At 49.3% G+C, this 15,062-nt stretch overlaps 1 protein-coding gene across 1 annotated transcript; it reads right to left on the reverse strand.

Annotated features, from left to right (window-relative positions):
* Positions 1–13,365: 13,365 nt before the first annotated feature.
* LOC104259912 (olfactory receptor 5V1-like) lies at positions 13,366–14,304 on the reverse strand (the record flags this gene model as incomplete). The annotated part of the gene is made up of 1 exon (XM_009815461.2): positions 13,366–14,304. A coding segment is annotated over one exon (939 nt), but the record flags the coding sequence as incomplete, so codon positions are not given.
* Between the last annotated feature and the right edge of the window lie 758 nt (positions 14,305–15,062).

A 15,062-nucleotide genomic window follows, 5' to 3' on the forward strand; every position in this document is an offset into this window, starting at 1 on the left:
CCCAGATGACTGGAGGCTTGCCAACATGACGCCCATCTACAAGAAGGGCTAGAAGGAGGATCCGGGGAACTACAGGCTTGTCAGCCTAACCTCGGTGCTGGGGAAGATTATGGAGAGGTTCATCTTGAGGGCGCTCACAGGGCATGTGCAGGACAACCAAGGGATCAGGCCCAGCCAGCACAGGTTCATGAAGGGCAGGTGCTGCTAGACCAACCTGATCTCCTTCTATGACCAGGTGACCCATCTAGTGGATGAGGGAAAGGCTGTCGATGTTGTTTACCTGGACTTTAGTAAAGCCTTTGACACTGTCCCCCACAGTATTTTCCTGGAGAAGCTGGCGAATCGTGGCACAGACAGGTGCACTATTCGCTGGGTAAAAAACTGTCTGGATGGACAAGCCCAGAGAGTCGTGGTGAATGGAGTGAAATCCAGTTGGCGGCTGGTCACAGGCAGAGTACCCCAGGGCTCTGTTTTGGGACCGGTCTTGTTTAATATCTTTATTGATGATCTGGATGAGGGGATTGAGTGCTCCCTCAGTAAGTTTGCAGATGACACCAAGTTGGGTGGAAGTATTGATCTGCTTGAGGGTCGGAAGGCTCTGCAGAGGGATCTGGACAGGCTGGATCGATGGGCCGAGGCCAATTGTATGAGATTTAACATGGCTAAGTGCCGGGTCCTGCACTTGGGTCACAACAATCCCACGTGATGCTACAGGCTTGGGGACAAGTGGCTGGAAAGCTCCCCCACAGAAAAGGACCTGGGGGTGTTGATTGCCCGCCGGCTGAATATGAGCCAGCAGTGTGCCCAGGAGGCCAAGAAGGCCAGCAGCATCCTGGCCTGTATCAGAAATAGTGTGGCCAGCAGGAGTAGGGAAGCGATCATGCCTCCTGTACTTGGTGCTGGTGAGGCTGCACCTCGAATCCTGTGTTCAGTTTTGGGCCCCTCACTCCAAGAAGGACATTGAGGTGCTGGAGCGTGTCCAGAGAAGGGCAACGAAGCTGGTGAGGGGTCTGGAGCACAAGTCTTATGAGGAGCAGCTGAGGGAGCTGGGGTTTTTTAATCTGCAGAAGAGGAGGCTGAGGGGAGACCTTATCGCTCTCTACAATTACCTGAAAGGGGGTTGCAGAGAGGTGGGTGTTGGTCTCTTCTCCCAAGTGACTAGCGACAGGACAAGAGGAAATGGCCTCAAGTTGCGCCAGGGGAGGTTTAGACTGGATATTAGGAAACATGTCTTTTCTGAGAGAGTGGTGACACACAGGAATAAACTGCCCAGGGAAGTGCGTGACTCCATGGAGTCACCATCCGTGGAGGCGTTCAAGGAACATGTGGACGAGGCGTTGTGGGACACGGTTTAATGGGCATGGTGGTGTTAGTTGATGGTTGGACTTGATGACCTTACAGGTCTTTTCCAACCTTAGTGATTCTGTGATTCTGTGATTCTGTTCCTCCACCCTGTCCCTCACTCTCCTGTCATTCAACACCAGAAAGCACATAGAGAGAAGTGAGACTGCAGCTACAGCCGGCAGCATGACCCATAGCTTGTGCATCTTCAGCAGTCCTGGATTCATGTACTCCTCCCTGATGGTGCTATTTGGCATTTTGGAGAACACTCGACAGAGTAGAAGAAATTAGGAAAGTCCATACCTGTCTGGCCAGTGTAAACACCCAGCCCAGCGTTTCTCTGGCACTGGCCGTCACTGAAAGTTTTCGTAACTCTCTGCAAAACAACAACCAACACAAGGGATAGTAGGGAACTCGTTTCTCTTGGGTTATGCTGAAGCTTGCCATGGGGTTATCAGTGGATCCCAGTGGACCATGTTGGAAGGCATCACGGGCCAATAGCAATCTGTAGCATTCTTTCTCCTCTAATGCTGTCCTCAGCTATCCCAGGGCAATGATTTCACTGGTATTCTTCCACAGCCTTGGCTCCACTCCCTGACACCTTCTCCATCTCATCTTGGTAGCAGTTATCTAGTTGTGTTTACCATGAACACATCTTTAGAAGAGACATCCCTTATTTCATGGGCCTAAGGCTGTCCTGTGCCTCACAAGGCAACCCAGGACCCTGGAATCGATGCTGTCAGGTGGGGTCTCTGAGCTGCACAGAAAGTCACACAGAGGTGACTGGTCTACACAGAAACATAGTCTGAGGCCCCTTGGGCACACAAAAAGGCATTTGGAAGCCTCTGTGGCAAACAAAAAGGAAATCAGAGGCCTCTGGATCAAACAGAAATGCACACAGTGGGCTCCTGGCAGGAAAGGAAGGCACTCAGAGACCTCTGGGCTACAGAGACAACTACTCCAAAGCCCCAGGGGACGCAGGAAGGCACTTGGAAACCCCTGAGTTGAACAGAAAGGCACTTAGGTGCTCCTGTGCTGCATGTGAAGGCACATGGAGGCCCCTGGGTCAAACAGAAAGGCACTCAGATGCCCCTGGGAGGAAGAGCAAAGCATTTGAATGCCCTTGGAGCCCACTGAACTCCACTTGGAAGCCCTTTGGTAGCACAGAAAGCCCCTTGAATGCCACTGATTTGAACACAAAAGCATTGGAAGCCTCTGGGACAAATAGAGAGGCACAGAGAGGCCCCAAGAGTCGATCAGAAAGGCACTCAGAGACCCACATTTTGCACAGAAGGGCACTCAGAAACCCATGGAGTGCACATGAAGGCAATCAGAAGGCCCTTGAGTCACACAGAAAGGCATTTGGAGGGCCCTGGGGTACACTGAAATGCACTCAGAAGCCCTCGGTATGAATGCCCTTGGGATGAATAGAAAGACACTTGTAGACCCTGGTGTGCATGAAAAAGCAATCAGAGGAGCATGGGATGCACAGAAAGACATCCAGGGTGCTTGGGTTGAACAGAAAAGCATTTGGCGGCCCTGGTGTGAAAAGTAAAGGCATCTGGAGACTCCGGTCTTGCTAACCCTGAGGACCCATAATCCAAATGGGTGCTAACAGAAGCAGTCACTAAACTTCAGGGCCCATGCTTCCACTGACTCATTACCCCAGGGGTTGCTAACCCAAGGATTTGGTAACTCAAGGGTTTGGTAACCCTAGGGGCCCATAACCCTAGGGGTCATATATCCTAAGGTGCAGTAAGCCTAGGGGGTTCTAAACCCAGTGTACCATAACGTTATAGGTCACTTACCCAAGGAGTACAAAAGCCTAGGGGGTGCTAAACTTAGGAACCAATAATCCTACCAATCCCTGAACCTATGGGCCCATAACCCTAGGGATCACTAACCCTAGGGGTAGATAACCCTTGTAGCCCAAAAACCTTTGGGTTGCTAAACCTAGGCCCAACAATCCTAGGGGCCAATCCTAGGCCCAAACTCAAGGGGACCCAAAACCCTGCAGGGCACTAACCTTAGGGGTCTCTAACCTGGGGGGGCCATGACCTTACTGTCCACTAACGGTAGGGATCCATAACCCTAGGGTTTGCTAATCATAGGGAACTATAAACCTAGTGGTTGATAAACCTAGTGGACGCTAACACTAGGGATTCGTAACTGTAGGGGCCATAACCTTAGGGGCTTATACTTACAGGAGTCACTCACTCTAGGACCTTTAACCATAGGGGCCCTTAATCCTAGAAAACGCTAACCCAAGGGGCCCATAAACCTAGGGAGGTATCACTCAAAGGTCCCAGAACCTTAAAGGCATATACCACTACGCTGTCATAACCCTCGGGTTGTTAGCCCTATATGGTGCTAACCATAGGATCCTATTGCCCTAGAGGCCTATAACCCTAGGGGGTGCTAACCCAAGGGACCAATAACACTGGGGGACGATAACTGTACATGTATAACCCTATGGGCCCAGTACTCTAGGGATAGTTAAGTGTACCTGGTACTGATCTTAGGGGCCCATAACCCTAGAGGTCCATAAGCCTAGGGGGCCCTAACCCTTGGGGCCCATACCCTGCGATCACTAACCCCTAGGGATCACTAAGTGATCAATAAACACTAAGTGACCCATAAACAAAGGAGCCTATCAACCTAGTATGTTCTAATCCTAAAGATTGCTAAACCTAGGAGGACCATAGCTGTAGGGGATGTTAAACCTGGGGGTGGAGCTAACCCAAGGGGCCCGTAACCCTAGGGGCATGTAATATGACCACATAAGCCTAGGGGTCATTAAGTCTGTGTGGTGCTAATCTTAGGGGCCAATAACCCTAGGTTCCTAAGGCACAGACACAGCTAACCCAAGGTTGCAATAACCCTATGGGGTGGTAACCCTGGGGATAAGTAACCCTAGGGATCAATAAACCTTGAGGGGGCACTAATTCTATAGGCCCATAAATTTGTCCTAATAGGAGACAATCTGAATGTCACATAAACAGAGGTGTTGCAAGGACTCTTGTTGATAAACCTAGGCCGCACTGACCCTTGGGACCCTTTACCCAACGGGTGACAAACCCTAGGTATGCTAACCCTAGGAAGTGCTGCCTACAGGCCCATCATCCTAGCTACCCATAACCCAAGGGCCCCAGTACCCTTGAGGCCACTACAATAAGCTATTGGCCCCATAAACCTACAGTTCTCTAACCCTAGGGACGCTTAACCTTAGCAGAAACTGACCCTAGGGGGTGGTTAACTCCAAGGCCCATAAACCTAGGGGTCAATAGTTGTAGGGGCCCATAACCCTAAGGGCTGCTAAGTCTAGGGGCCCATCAACATAAATGCCTGTAACACTGGGGTCCCAAACCCTACGGGGTAAAAACCATAGGGGTCTGTAACAGTAGAGGATGCCAACTCTAGGGGCTCCTGACCTAAGGAGCCACTAACCCTTGGGATCCATAACCCCAGGGGCCCACAAACCCTAGGGATTGCTAACCGTTTGGGATTGCCCATAACTCTGAGGAGCCATAATCCTAGGGGTCGCTAACCCTAGGGTCTCATATGTGATGCTGCCTGTAATCCTATGGATTGATAAAATATTGGTTGATATCCCACATAATCCTATGGGTCCTTATGGCCCCTTGTATAATGCCCTTTTAAAACTAGGGGGTGCTAACCCTATGGAATGCTGACCTGAGGGGCCAAAAACAATAGGGACCCATAAACCTGGTGGCCATGAACCCTAGGAGCATTACATGTAGCTGTCACAAACCCAAGGGACTGACAGCCTTAGCAGGAGCTAACCATCAGGGGCACTAAGTCTAATGGCCAATAACGCCAGGGGTCACTAATCCTAGGGGTTGTTAACCCTAGCAGCCCATGACCATAGGAATGCATAACCCTTGGGTCTCTATAACCCAGGGGCTGCTAAACAGAGCGAGCCATAACCCTAAGGGCCCATAGCCCTGGGGGGTGTTAGCACTAGGGACACTAAACCTAAAGGTCAAGAACCCTAAGGACACGTAACTGCAGAGGGCCATAACTCTAAGTCTTGCTATCCCTTGGGAGCAATAATTTTATGGGGACCATAACCACAGAATCACAGAATCACAGAGTCACTAAGGTTGGAAAAGACCTGTAAGATCACCAAGTCCAACCAACAAACACCACCATGCCCATTAAACCATGTCCCACAATGCCTCATCCACACGTTCCTTGAACATCTCCAGGGATGGTGACTCCACCACTTCCCTGGGCAGCCTGTTCCACTGTTTCACCACTCTCTCAGAAAAGAAATTTTTCTAGTCTAAACCTCCCCTGGTGCAACTTGAGGCCTTTTCCTCTTGTCCTGTCACTCATCACTTGGGAGAAGAGGCCAACACCCACCTGTCTGCAACCCCCTTTCAGGTAGTTGTAGAGAGCAATAAGGTCTCCCCTCAGCCTCCTCTTCTCCAGGCTAAACAATCCCAGCTCCCTCAGCCGCTCCTCATAAGGCTTGTGCTCCAGACCCCTCACCAGCTTTGTCACTCTTCTCTGGACACGCTCCAGCACCTCAATGTCCTTCTTGGAGTGAGGGGCCCAAAACTGAACACAGGATTCGAGGTGTGGCCTCACCAGTGCCAAGTACACGGGCACAATCACCTCTCTACTCCTGCTGGCCACACTATTTCTGATACAGGCCAGAATGCTATTGGCCTTCTTGGCCACTTGGGCACACTGCTGGCTCATCTTCAGCCGGCTGTCAACCAACACCCCCAGGTCCTTTTCTGCAGGGCAGCTTTCCATCCACACGTTCCCAAGCCTGTAGCGTTGCCTGGGGTTGTTGTGACCAAAGTGCAGGACCCTAGGGGCCCATAACACCAGGGGCACTTACCATAGGGTGGAGGCTAACCCAAGGCGGCCATAACCATAGTGGCATCTAACCCTACAGGCCAATAACCCTAGAAGGTCTAAATCCTAAGGGGTGCTTACCATAGGGGTCCATAGACCTAGGTGCCCATAACCCTTGGGGGTGTCAAATTTAGGAGCCCATAATGCTAGGGACCCATAACCCAGGGAGGGGTTTTTGCTGTGTGTCACTTTACCTAGGGGTCCATAACCCTAGAGGTCAGTAATCCCATGGGCCCATGACCCTGCAGGCCACTAACACTAGGCACCCATAACCCAAAGGACCATGATCCAAGGGGGCAGTAGCCCTAGGTAGCCATAAACATATGATCAATAACCCCAGGGACCCATAACCCTTGAGGGCACTAATCCTACCAGCCACTAACCTAAGGGGACCATAAATCTAATGGTTACTAAATCCAGATGCTCAAAACCCTAGGGGGTCAACAACTGCAGGGGCCCAACACACTAGGGGTGGCTAAGCCTAGGGGCCCATAATCATAGGGGCCAATAACCCTTGGGAACCTTAACCCTAGAGGCTGCTCACTCCAAGAGTCGCAGACTCTAAGGGCCCAAAACCCTAGGGATTGCTAGACCTAGGAGGTGCTAAACCTAGGTGCCAAAAAACCCTAAGGGCCTATAACCCTAGGAGTCTATTATCCTAGAGGCCAGTACCCATTAAAAGCCCATAACCCATGGGGCACTTAGTCTAGGGACCCATAACCCTGGAGGAGCTAAGCCTGACCACCTAACCCAAGGTACAGTTAAGCCTAGGTGCTCATAACCCTAGGGGGCACTAGTCCTGAGGTTCGTTAACATTTTGGCCCATAACTCTGAGGAGCATTAACCATAGGTGTCACTAACCCTCGAGGCCCATAGGCTATTGGCCGCCTTCCCTAGGTACCCTTAACCCTAGGGAACAATAATCCTAAGGGGTGTTATCCCTTGGGGCACATAACCTTACTGGTCACTAACCCCAGGGGCTCATAACACTAGGGGCCTCTAAATGTAGAGGCCCATATCCACTGCACTTCATAACCATAGGAGCCCAAATCTCTAGTGGTCCTTAATCCTAGGTGCTTATAACCAAAGGGGCTCATGACCTAAGATGCCGTTAAGCCTAGTTGCCCATAACCCTGGGGACTGATAACCCCTAGCACTAACCCTGGGGTGTGCTAAACCTAGTGGCTCATAACCTGAGGCATTGCTAAGACAAATTGCGCACCACCCTTGGCACCGATAACTTTTGGGGCACTAAGCCTAGGGACCCATAGCACTTAGGGGCATATAACCCTAGGGGACCAAAATCCAAGGGGTTGCTAACATTTGGAGTGGCTTACCCTAGAGATCCATAATCCTAGGGGGCCATAACCCCAGGAGCATATTGGCCATTAGACTTAACCCTAGGAGGCCAAAATGCTAGGAGGCCATAAATATAGGAGACCATAACCATGGGGTCTGTGGAATTATTGCTGGAGGTGACTTAGAAATTAAATCTATATTCACATTTTTAGGAAAGGTACAACTTTGAAGGAACTTTCAGGGTGGAGTGTGGCAGTCATGCAAGAGTTCCATCCCACAAAAGTTCCCTAGGCAACCTTAGGTGTTGGTAACGCCAGGGGAGCTTGGTGTGCTGACTCTAAGAGAAACTGTACGGAGGCTGGAGCGGAGTGGAGACACCACAGCCAGGCTCTGTGATAAGACGAGAACTGGAAGGTACTATGGAACAATGAGATGGAGACTCACCCTCATAACTAGGATACGTACCTGGTCAAAGACAATGCTATTGTACAAAGATACAATAACCTATTTAGTGTGTGTAATGGTGCGTAGTGGAGTACCTGCGAATGGGCCCACAGTCTGTCACCTTTTGACAAAATACGCATTATAATCTCATTACAATACTAAAAAACACACCTCCATCCCAAAGCTACTCACCTCCAAGTTGTGACCACCCCTCACTGAGCCCGTGCTCTGAATTTTTCTTGGTCTATTCCTTTAAAAGCAAAGCGAGAAACTTTTACACCAATTACAACAAAGAAATATATGACTAGAGTCACACAAGTTCCACCTGTAAAGTAAAAATAGTATAAAAAGACTTAAGAGAGGAGAGATGTTATGGAAGATACCATCACAGACCTGCTCTGACATCTGGGCTGAACCTCTCTTCCCCCCCAGTAGGGATGCCTTTGGGTAAGATTCGGACACTTAGCTATACCAAGTGTTTCCCCAGGAGATTTAGAAACCTTTGTGACCTAATGCATTTGTAGCCAGGCTATATTACTCATATTCTTGCTATTTGTACCACCTTTGTGGGCAGTAGTTCTGTCACTGGCAATCCAAAAGAACTTGTGCCTCTGTTGCTTTAATAAACTACACTATCCATTAATCTAGCTGTAAGAGTTCTCATTGAACGCGACCAAATTCCTTAAGGGTGGCCGTGATAGTTTATGCAATGCGGCTGGACTGAAAATGTATGGAGTTACAAGTGCATCCGTAATCGTTGGGATTCCATCTATATATGTTTGTGTGTGTATATGTATATACATAGAACACGATTGGACTTGTAATACAGGAAATTGGGCATCACTCAGAATCTAAGCCTAGCCACCCCCAGCCCCTCTGATATCTGAGGACAGGCTGGAACACAAAGGGGTTTATTTTCTGCCAAATTGCTCAGTCCTTTAATGCTACAGGGTCGATAACCATAGGGACCCAAATACTTTGGGGGCTATAACTCTAGGGCCCCATACTTCTTGGGGCCCATAACTACAGGGATGGCTAACCATTTATGTCCATAACTGTTGGGACCCAGAACTTCATGGGGTGCTAAGCTTGGAGGGGTGATAAAATTGGGGTCCGTAACCCTAGACGGTGGTAACCTAAGGGGCCCAAAACACTAGGGGTCACTAACCATAGGGGCCTATACCCCTAGGGTTGCTAAACCTAGGAGCCCACAACCGTAGGGATTGCTAAGCAAATAGGATGCTAAATCTAGCAACCCATAAACTGACAGGCCCATAACCCTATTGGGCACTAAGAGTAGGGGCCATAAAACTATGGGGCCCGTAATCCTAGAGACCTATTACCCTAGAGGCTCATAAGACTTTGGGGCAATAAAAGTAGTGGGGGCTAACCCAAGGGCCCATAATTTTAAGGGCTGGCCCAAAACCCCATGAGCCAGCAACCTTATGTGCCTGTAGGACTCTACGGGACCCTAAGGGCCTGTAATCCCACAGGCCTATAAACATAAGAAGTACTAATCTTAAGGGCCTGTAGTGCTAGATGCCCATAACCCTTGGGGGTGCTAGCCCTTGGATCCCCAAACCCTAGGAGTTCCTATACCTAGGAAGTACAAAACCTAGGGGCCCATTAACCTAGGGGCCCAAAACCCAGGGGGTGCTTACCCACAGCTCTCAGGGGCCCCTTGTTTGAGTAGAAAGGCACTTGGAAGCCTCTGGGGCACACAGACAGGCTCTTGGAGGCCTAGGGCTTCATGGAAGGGCATCAGAGGCACCTGGGGCAAACAGAAAGGCTGTCAGAGGCCTCTGGGATGGGAAATTGGTGGCTTCTGAGACCCACAGAAAGGCTCGCGGGGAAACACACACCCAAATTTGATGGAGAGTTCCCTTGTGACAAATAATCAAATTCCTTGTAGTCTCACTCTTAGAGAAACACAGGCATTTCCATACAGAAACAGCCAGGGCTTCCTGGGACCCACCTGGTCCCCCAGCAGTGCACCCTAATTGCTCTCTACCCTTAGAGACACACAGGCAGGCACACACCCAGAGCTGGCGGAGACTCCCCTGCTCCACCATAGGCTACCCCATGGTGATCTTGCTCTTGGAGACACAAAAGCACTCACAGACTGTGAGCTGGCAGGGATGGGATCCCCTGGTCCCCCCAGTAGAAACCCCACTGCGGTCTCACTGTTAGCGACACACAGTCTCTAGCTCACACAAACAGCCAGAGATGGTTGGGACACCACTGCTCCTTCAGTGTCTTGAAGAAAGCCTCCTCTATTTCTTCTTCCTCATCAAGCGGTCTTAATCACAGAGCTGCCACAACATCACCAGTAATATAGGAACAACTTTTATCCAAGTCAAGAAGTGACTGGTGCCACGTCCCCAACTTCTGGCAGATTTCCCACCCCTACTGGCAGTCACGTTTCCTACTTTTTCCCAAAGTGTTGCTCTCATTCCCAGGCACTTTTTGCCCCCTGGAGGCTGCCATTTTGTCAAACACCATACCGGGTGTGTTCAGCCTGTCCTGTGATCATCTGGCATGACCAGCTGCCCCTTCCAGTTTACAAACAGGAAATCATGTTGCAACATGAAGCCCCTACCCTGGCGGGGTGGCCATAATTTATTCCTCTCTCACTCACTGGTGCTCCCTTGTTGTTCTTTAGTGAGACCCCTGCTCCCCAGAGAGCCTTTTCCCAGGTAAAAGTGAAGCCGTGTTCCTGGATCCCCTCTTCTGTGCAGGACCCCAAGTTGGAAATGCTGCTCAGCAGAGTGAACAGGGTTGCAGTCCAACTCTGGGTCCCTGTCAAAGTCCAGAGTTGCAGTTCTCTGGGGTCATGGGGTGACTGCAAACTGGCCATGTTGGTCAGGGAGGGAAGTGGACCTAGCCAGATAGAGCCACTGTCTTATTATCCCTCATTTTCAGGTGTCCATGGCCATGAAAAGTGCTCTGAGGAATCATGAAAAATTTCCAATGACATGAGATGCATTCGTGTGTGCTGCTAGATCCAGCCTAAGGTGTTTAATTGAAGATGGTGTGAATCGGTCTCCATTCTCCATTCCCAGGGAGTGCTAGGACTCTGTGCTCGTCACCCTGAGCTCATGGAGAACCCAAGGAAAGCAGCAGGTCCTTTAGGGCACAATGCTTTGAAGTGTGTTCTTGCCAGCAGTGTTGTAAGAAGAGCTGAGCCTTCAGGCACTACACTGAAAACCTGTTACTGCAGAGATGCTGTAATAGGGAGGCCAGAAGAGGCCAGGCTTTCTTTAGCAGACAAGCACTCATTTCTAGGACATGCTTATAGTCATGGGAATGCCCATGCAGGCACTGCAGTGCCAGCACCAGTTTACAAAAGCAGTTAGACTATATACAAAAAGAAGGGCACAACAGGACAGCAAGGAAGTGAAAAGAGATCGTGTCTGAAGACACCAAGTTCTGGCAGTTGCAGTGGACACAGCTCCAGGAAAGCAGGAGCCCTGACTGAAGCAAAGAGATGCCTGCCATGGCTGTGAAGGGAATGCAGTGGCTGGAACAGCGGCTGCCCCTACATGATGTGGCTGGACCTAGAACAAGCCTAATAGAGCAACTGATCTAAGCACTGAGTTGGCCCCAGATTTCATCTGCCAACTTACTTGTTGCCCTCTGGAAAGATCCTAGCAGCAAAAGAGTAGGAATGCAGTAAAGACAGCATGGGAATAAAAACATGAAGTGAAAACACAAGTGATGCTGCCTGCTCCTATAGACAGAACTGATTTCTATAGTGTAAGGGTATGTGGAAGGGGGGGGTATCTGCTCCTTTAAGGGTATCTCGTCAAGGACAATTTCAATGCAAAAATGGATAATAAGAAAAGGAGGAAGCAACAAACAAGAACATAGACACAAAACAGACCAACAAACCATAAGGGAGGCAGTGATGAGAATGAACGTGGTCAGTCACACTAACCGATAAGGGTATGCAGGAATGTTATGTTGAGTGAGATTATCTAATCAAGGACCTTGTCAAGTGCAATACTAGGGAAAACAAATTATGCAGAGAAACAAACCTGACAGGTAAACATAATGGGGACAAAGGCACAAAAGAAACCTTGTCAGTCACACTAATTGATGGGCTATCAAGAAATTGCAGGCAAACATGGAGTTTGCAACCAATAAAGATTGGCTCAGGGTCCAGGATGTTGGAGGTGCTTGGGGGGATGATGCAAACTGATAGGGGAATGTGCAGGGTAAGGGAATTGAGGGGGGACAAAGGAGGAATAGACAGAAATGGGTGTAAATGTAGTTGCATGTAGAATGGAACCGATCAGTACGCTTGTGTGATCAAGCCCTCTTTCTAATCGCTGCACTCTGTCCTATTTTCTTATTAGATCTCTTCTTAACTATCTGTCTGTGTAATCTCACCCTCTGTCCTGTGTGTAAGAGTGTTGCAAGGACTAAGTGCCACCTATTGGGGGAACCAGCATAAGTGGACTGAGTTCCAGCTACTGGCATGTGGTGTCAGTTACTGGTGTGAGTAGGGGTCTCGGCTACCAGCCACTGGGGCGGGAACAGTGCGTGTCCCAAAAAACAGCTACTGGGGGCAACTGGGGTGAGGGAGGCGAGTGAGTCACTCCACTCTCGTGGCTGGAGCGGGACCATTGCCTGGTGCTAGCTGCTGGGGGGCGAGCATCTGTGTCTTCCCCAAATCATGTCTGTATGGGCTGTGCATGTGTATTCACCAGCAAATGTCAAGCTGGATGAGCCAGCAAGTAGAAGGACCTGAGTTCTTGCAGAGTATCAGGTGGGCAGAGGCTCCATGCTGGTACCCAGGCAGACCTGTGCGTGTGGAGTGCCTCTGGGATGAATGTGTGCGCAGTGCATGTCTGTAGCGAGCATCAAGCCCGATCACTCGGCAAGTAGGGAACCCATGGGGCAAGTAAGAGGGCCAGGGCAGGGGTACCGCGCAGCAGACAGGCCACGCTGGTGCTCAGGGGACATGCACGTGCCCATGTGCTTGTGTGCTTGGAGAGTGTAGTGTGTATGTGTCTGCACTAGTCTCTGCCAGCCCCAGAGGACGAGGGGATGTGTGCTTGTGCGTTATGTGGGTCCAGTATGTAGGTGCTGCTGAAGGAAGCACTGTGTCTGTGGCAGTCTGTGTGTCCTTTGGGACACGTGCTCAGCTTTGCTACTGATTGAACCTGCAGATGGGAAAGCGGTAGCTGTGACCCTCAGCCTGAGCAGAGACCCCAGGTCCCCAGGGCACCAGACTGGGCTCCAGTAGCCAGGCAGGAGTGAGTCTGGGGTCAAAGCTGTAGCAGGTGACAGCCACTCTTAACATCCCTTAACATATAGGACAGGTTGATTTTTTTATAGCTCCGTATTTTAAATTGCATTTATTTGAAAAGTACAGCATAGAGGTAGTTACACTGATTGTGGAACTTGAATTTTCCCTAACATTCTGCCCAAAGCTGTTTTCACATCATTATTTTTCAGGCTGTAGATGATGGGATTTAGCATGGGAGTTAAAATGCTGTATTGGATGGAAACCAGTTGATCTAGAATGAATGATGAGACTGAACTGGGTTTTGTGTACTGGAACAGAGCAGTTGTGTATAGCAAAACCACTACAATGAGGTGGGAACTGCAAGTGGAGAAAGCTTTGTGCCTCCCTTTTGCAGAGCGTATCTTCAGAACAGTAGAGATGATATAGATATAGGAGATGAGAGTGAGCAGAAAGGAGCTTGACCCAAAGATCACAGCAGAAGACAGAAGAACAAGTTTATTGAGGAAGGTCCTACCGCAAGCTGAAGTTAAGAGAGGGGGCAACTCACAGCTGAAATGCTTAATTTCTGTGTACTTGCAGAATTGCACATTTAGCATCGGCAGTGTGTTTACAATGGAGTGTAAGACCCCCATTGCCCATGCACCCCCCACCAGCTGGCTGCAGACAAGTTTGTTCATAACCTCTTGGTAGTGTAGTGGTTTACAGATGGCAACATATCGGTCATATGCCATTGCTGAGAGCATGAAAATTTCACTACCAGCTGAGAGAAGGATTAAGGACATTTGGATTATACAGGCACTGAAGTAAATGGTTTTATGCTTCACTAGGAAATTCACCAGCATATAAGGAACAATGGTGGTGGCATAACAGATGTCTGTGAGGGCTAAGTGAAAAAGGAAGAAGTACATAGGGGAGTGAAGGTGGGGATCAGTACTTATCACGATCATGATCACCGTATTTCCAAAGAGAGTGATTAAATAAATAACTAAAAACACAAAGAAGAGGAGGCTTTGAAGGCGTGGGTCACTTGTAAGTCCCAAGAGAACAAACTCATTTGCACTTGTTTGGTTTTCCATTCACAGTATGCTACCTGTAAGAGGAGGAAAAAATCATCATGTCAGCAAGTGGAATCAGGACATACTAAACTTGCACTAGCTGACTCCCAGGTAAGAGAGACAGGCAACCAACCAACCTTGTGCAGTATTCAATGTCAGGAGCAGGGGATGGGGTGCAGTCAATTTCAGTCCTAGCTGAGAAGCAGGGTTTCCAACAAAGGTATGGAGACAGAGTTAGACATGAGCTGTCCTCCCCACTGAAGTCAACAAGCATTTCCTCCTTCTCCTTCATGTCCTCTTACAAATGCCTTTCAAACTCCACACAAGGGGGAAGTCTGGGAAAGAAGTCCTTACAATCCTCTGACTTGTCCATGATACATTTTCTTCCTGATAAAGAGGTTTAAATCCCAGAAGGGCCAATCACCAAATGTAGGAGTATGACAGCAATGCTGGCTGGACCAGTCTGTTCCTCCGCACTCATGACCTTAACCCTGAACTAGACACTCAGTGCAAAGTTTCCCCAGTTCTCAGGAAGTCTATTCTATGTGTTTCTGGTTTGACTCAGGGATGAAATAGGATACATCCAAAGGCTGTGGCTGCAGAATACCACCACGGGGTCAGTGTTCCAAACATATAGACATGGACATGTTTAAGATCTCCACTCCAAGCTAGGGGTAAGTGGAATTTTAGGGAATTACGCATTCTGATGTTTACTGCCAGAAGGTTGACCATGTGACAGATAATTGTATTCTAAAGCAGAGAACTTCCAAGGAGTATTT

This window comes from Gavia stellata, chromosome 13 (genome assembly GCF_030936135.1).
Source record: "Gavia stellata isolate bGavSte3 chromosome 13, bGavSte3.hap2, whole genome shotgun sequence".
Lineage (NCBI taxonomy): Eukaryota > Metazoa > Chordata > Aves > Gaviiformes > Gaviidae > Gavia > Gavia stellata.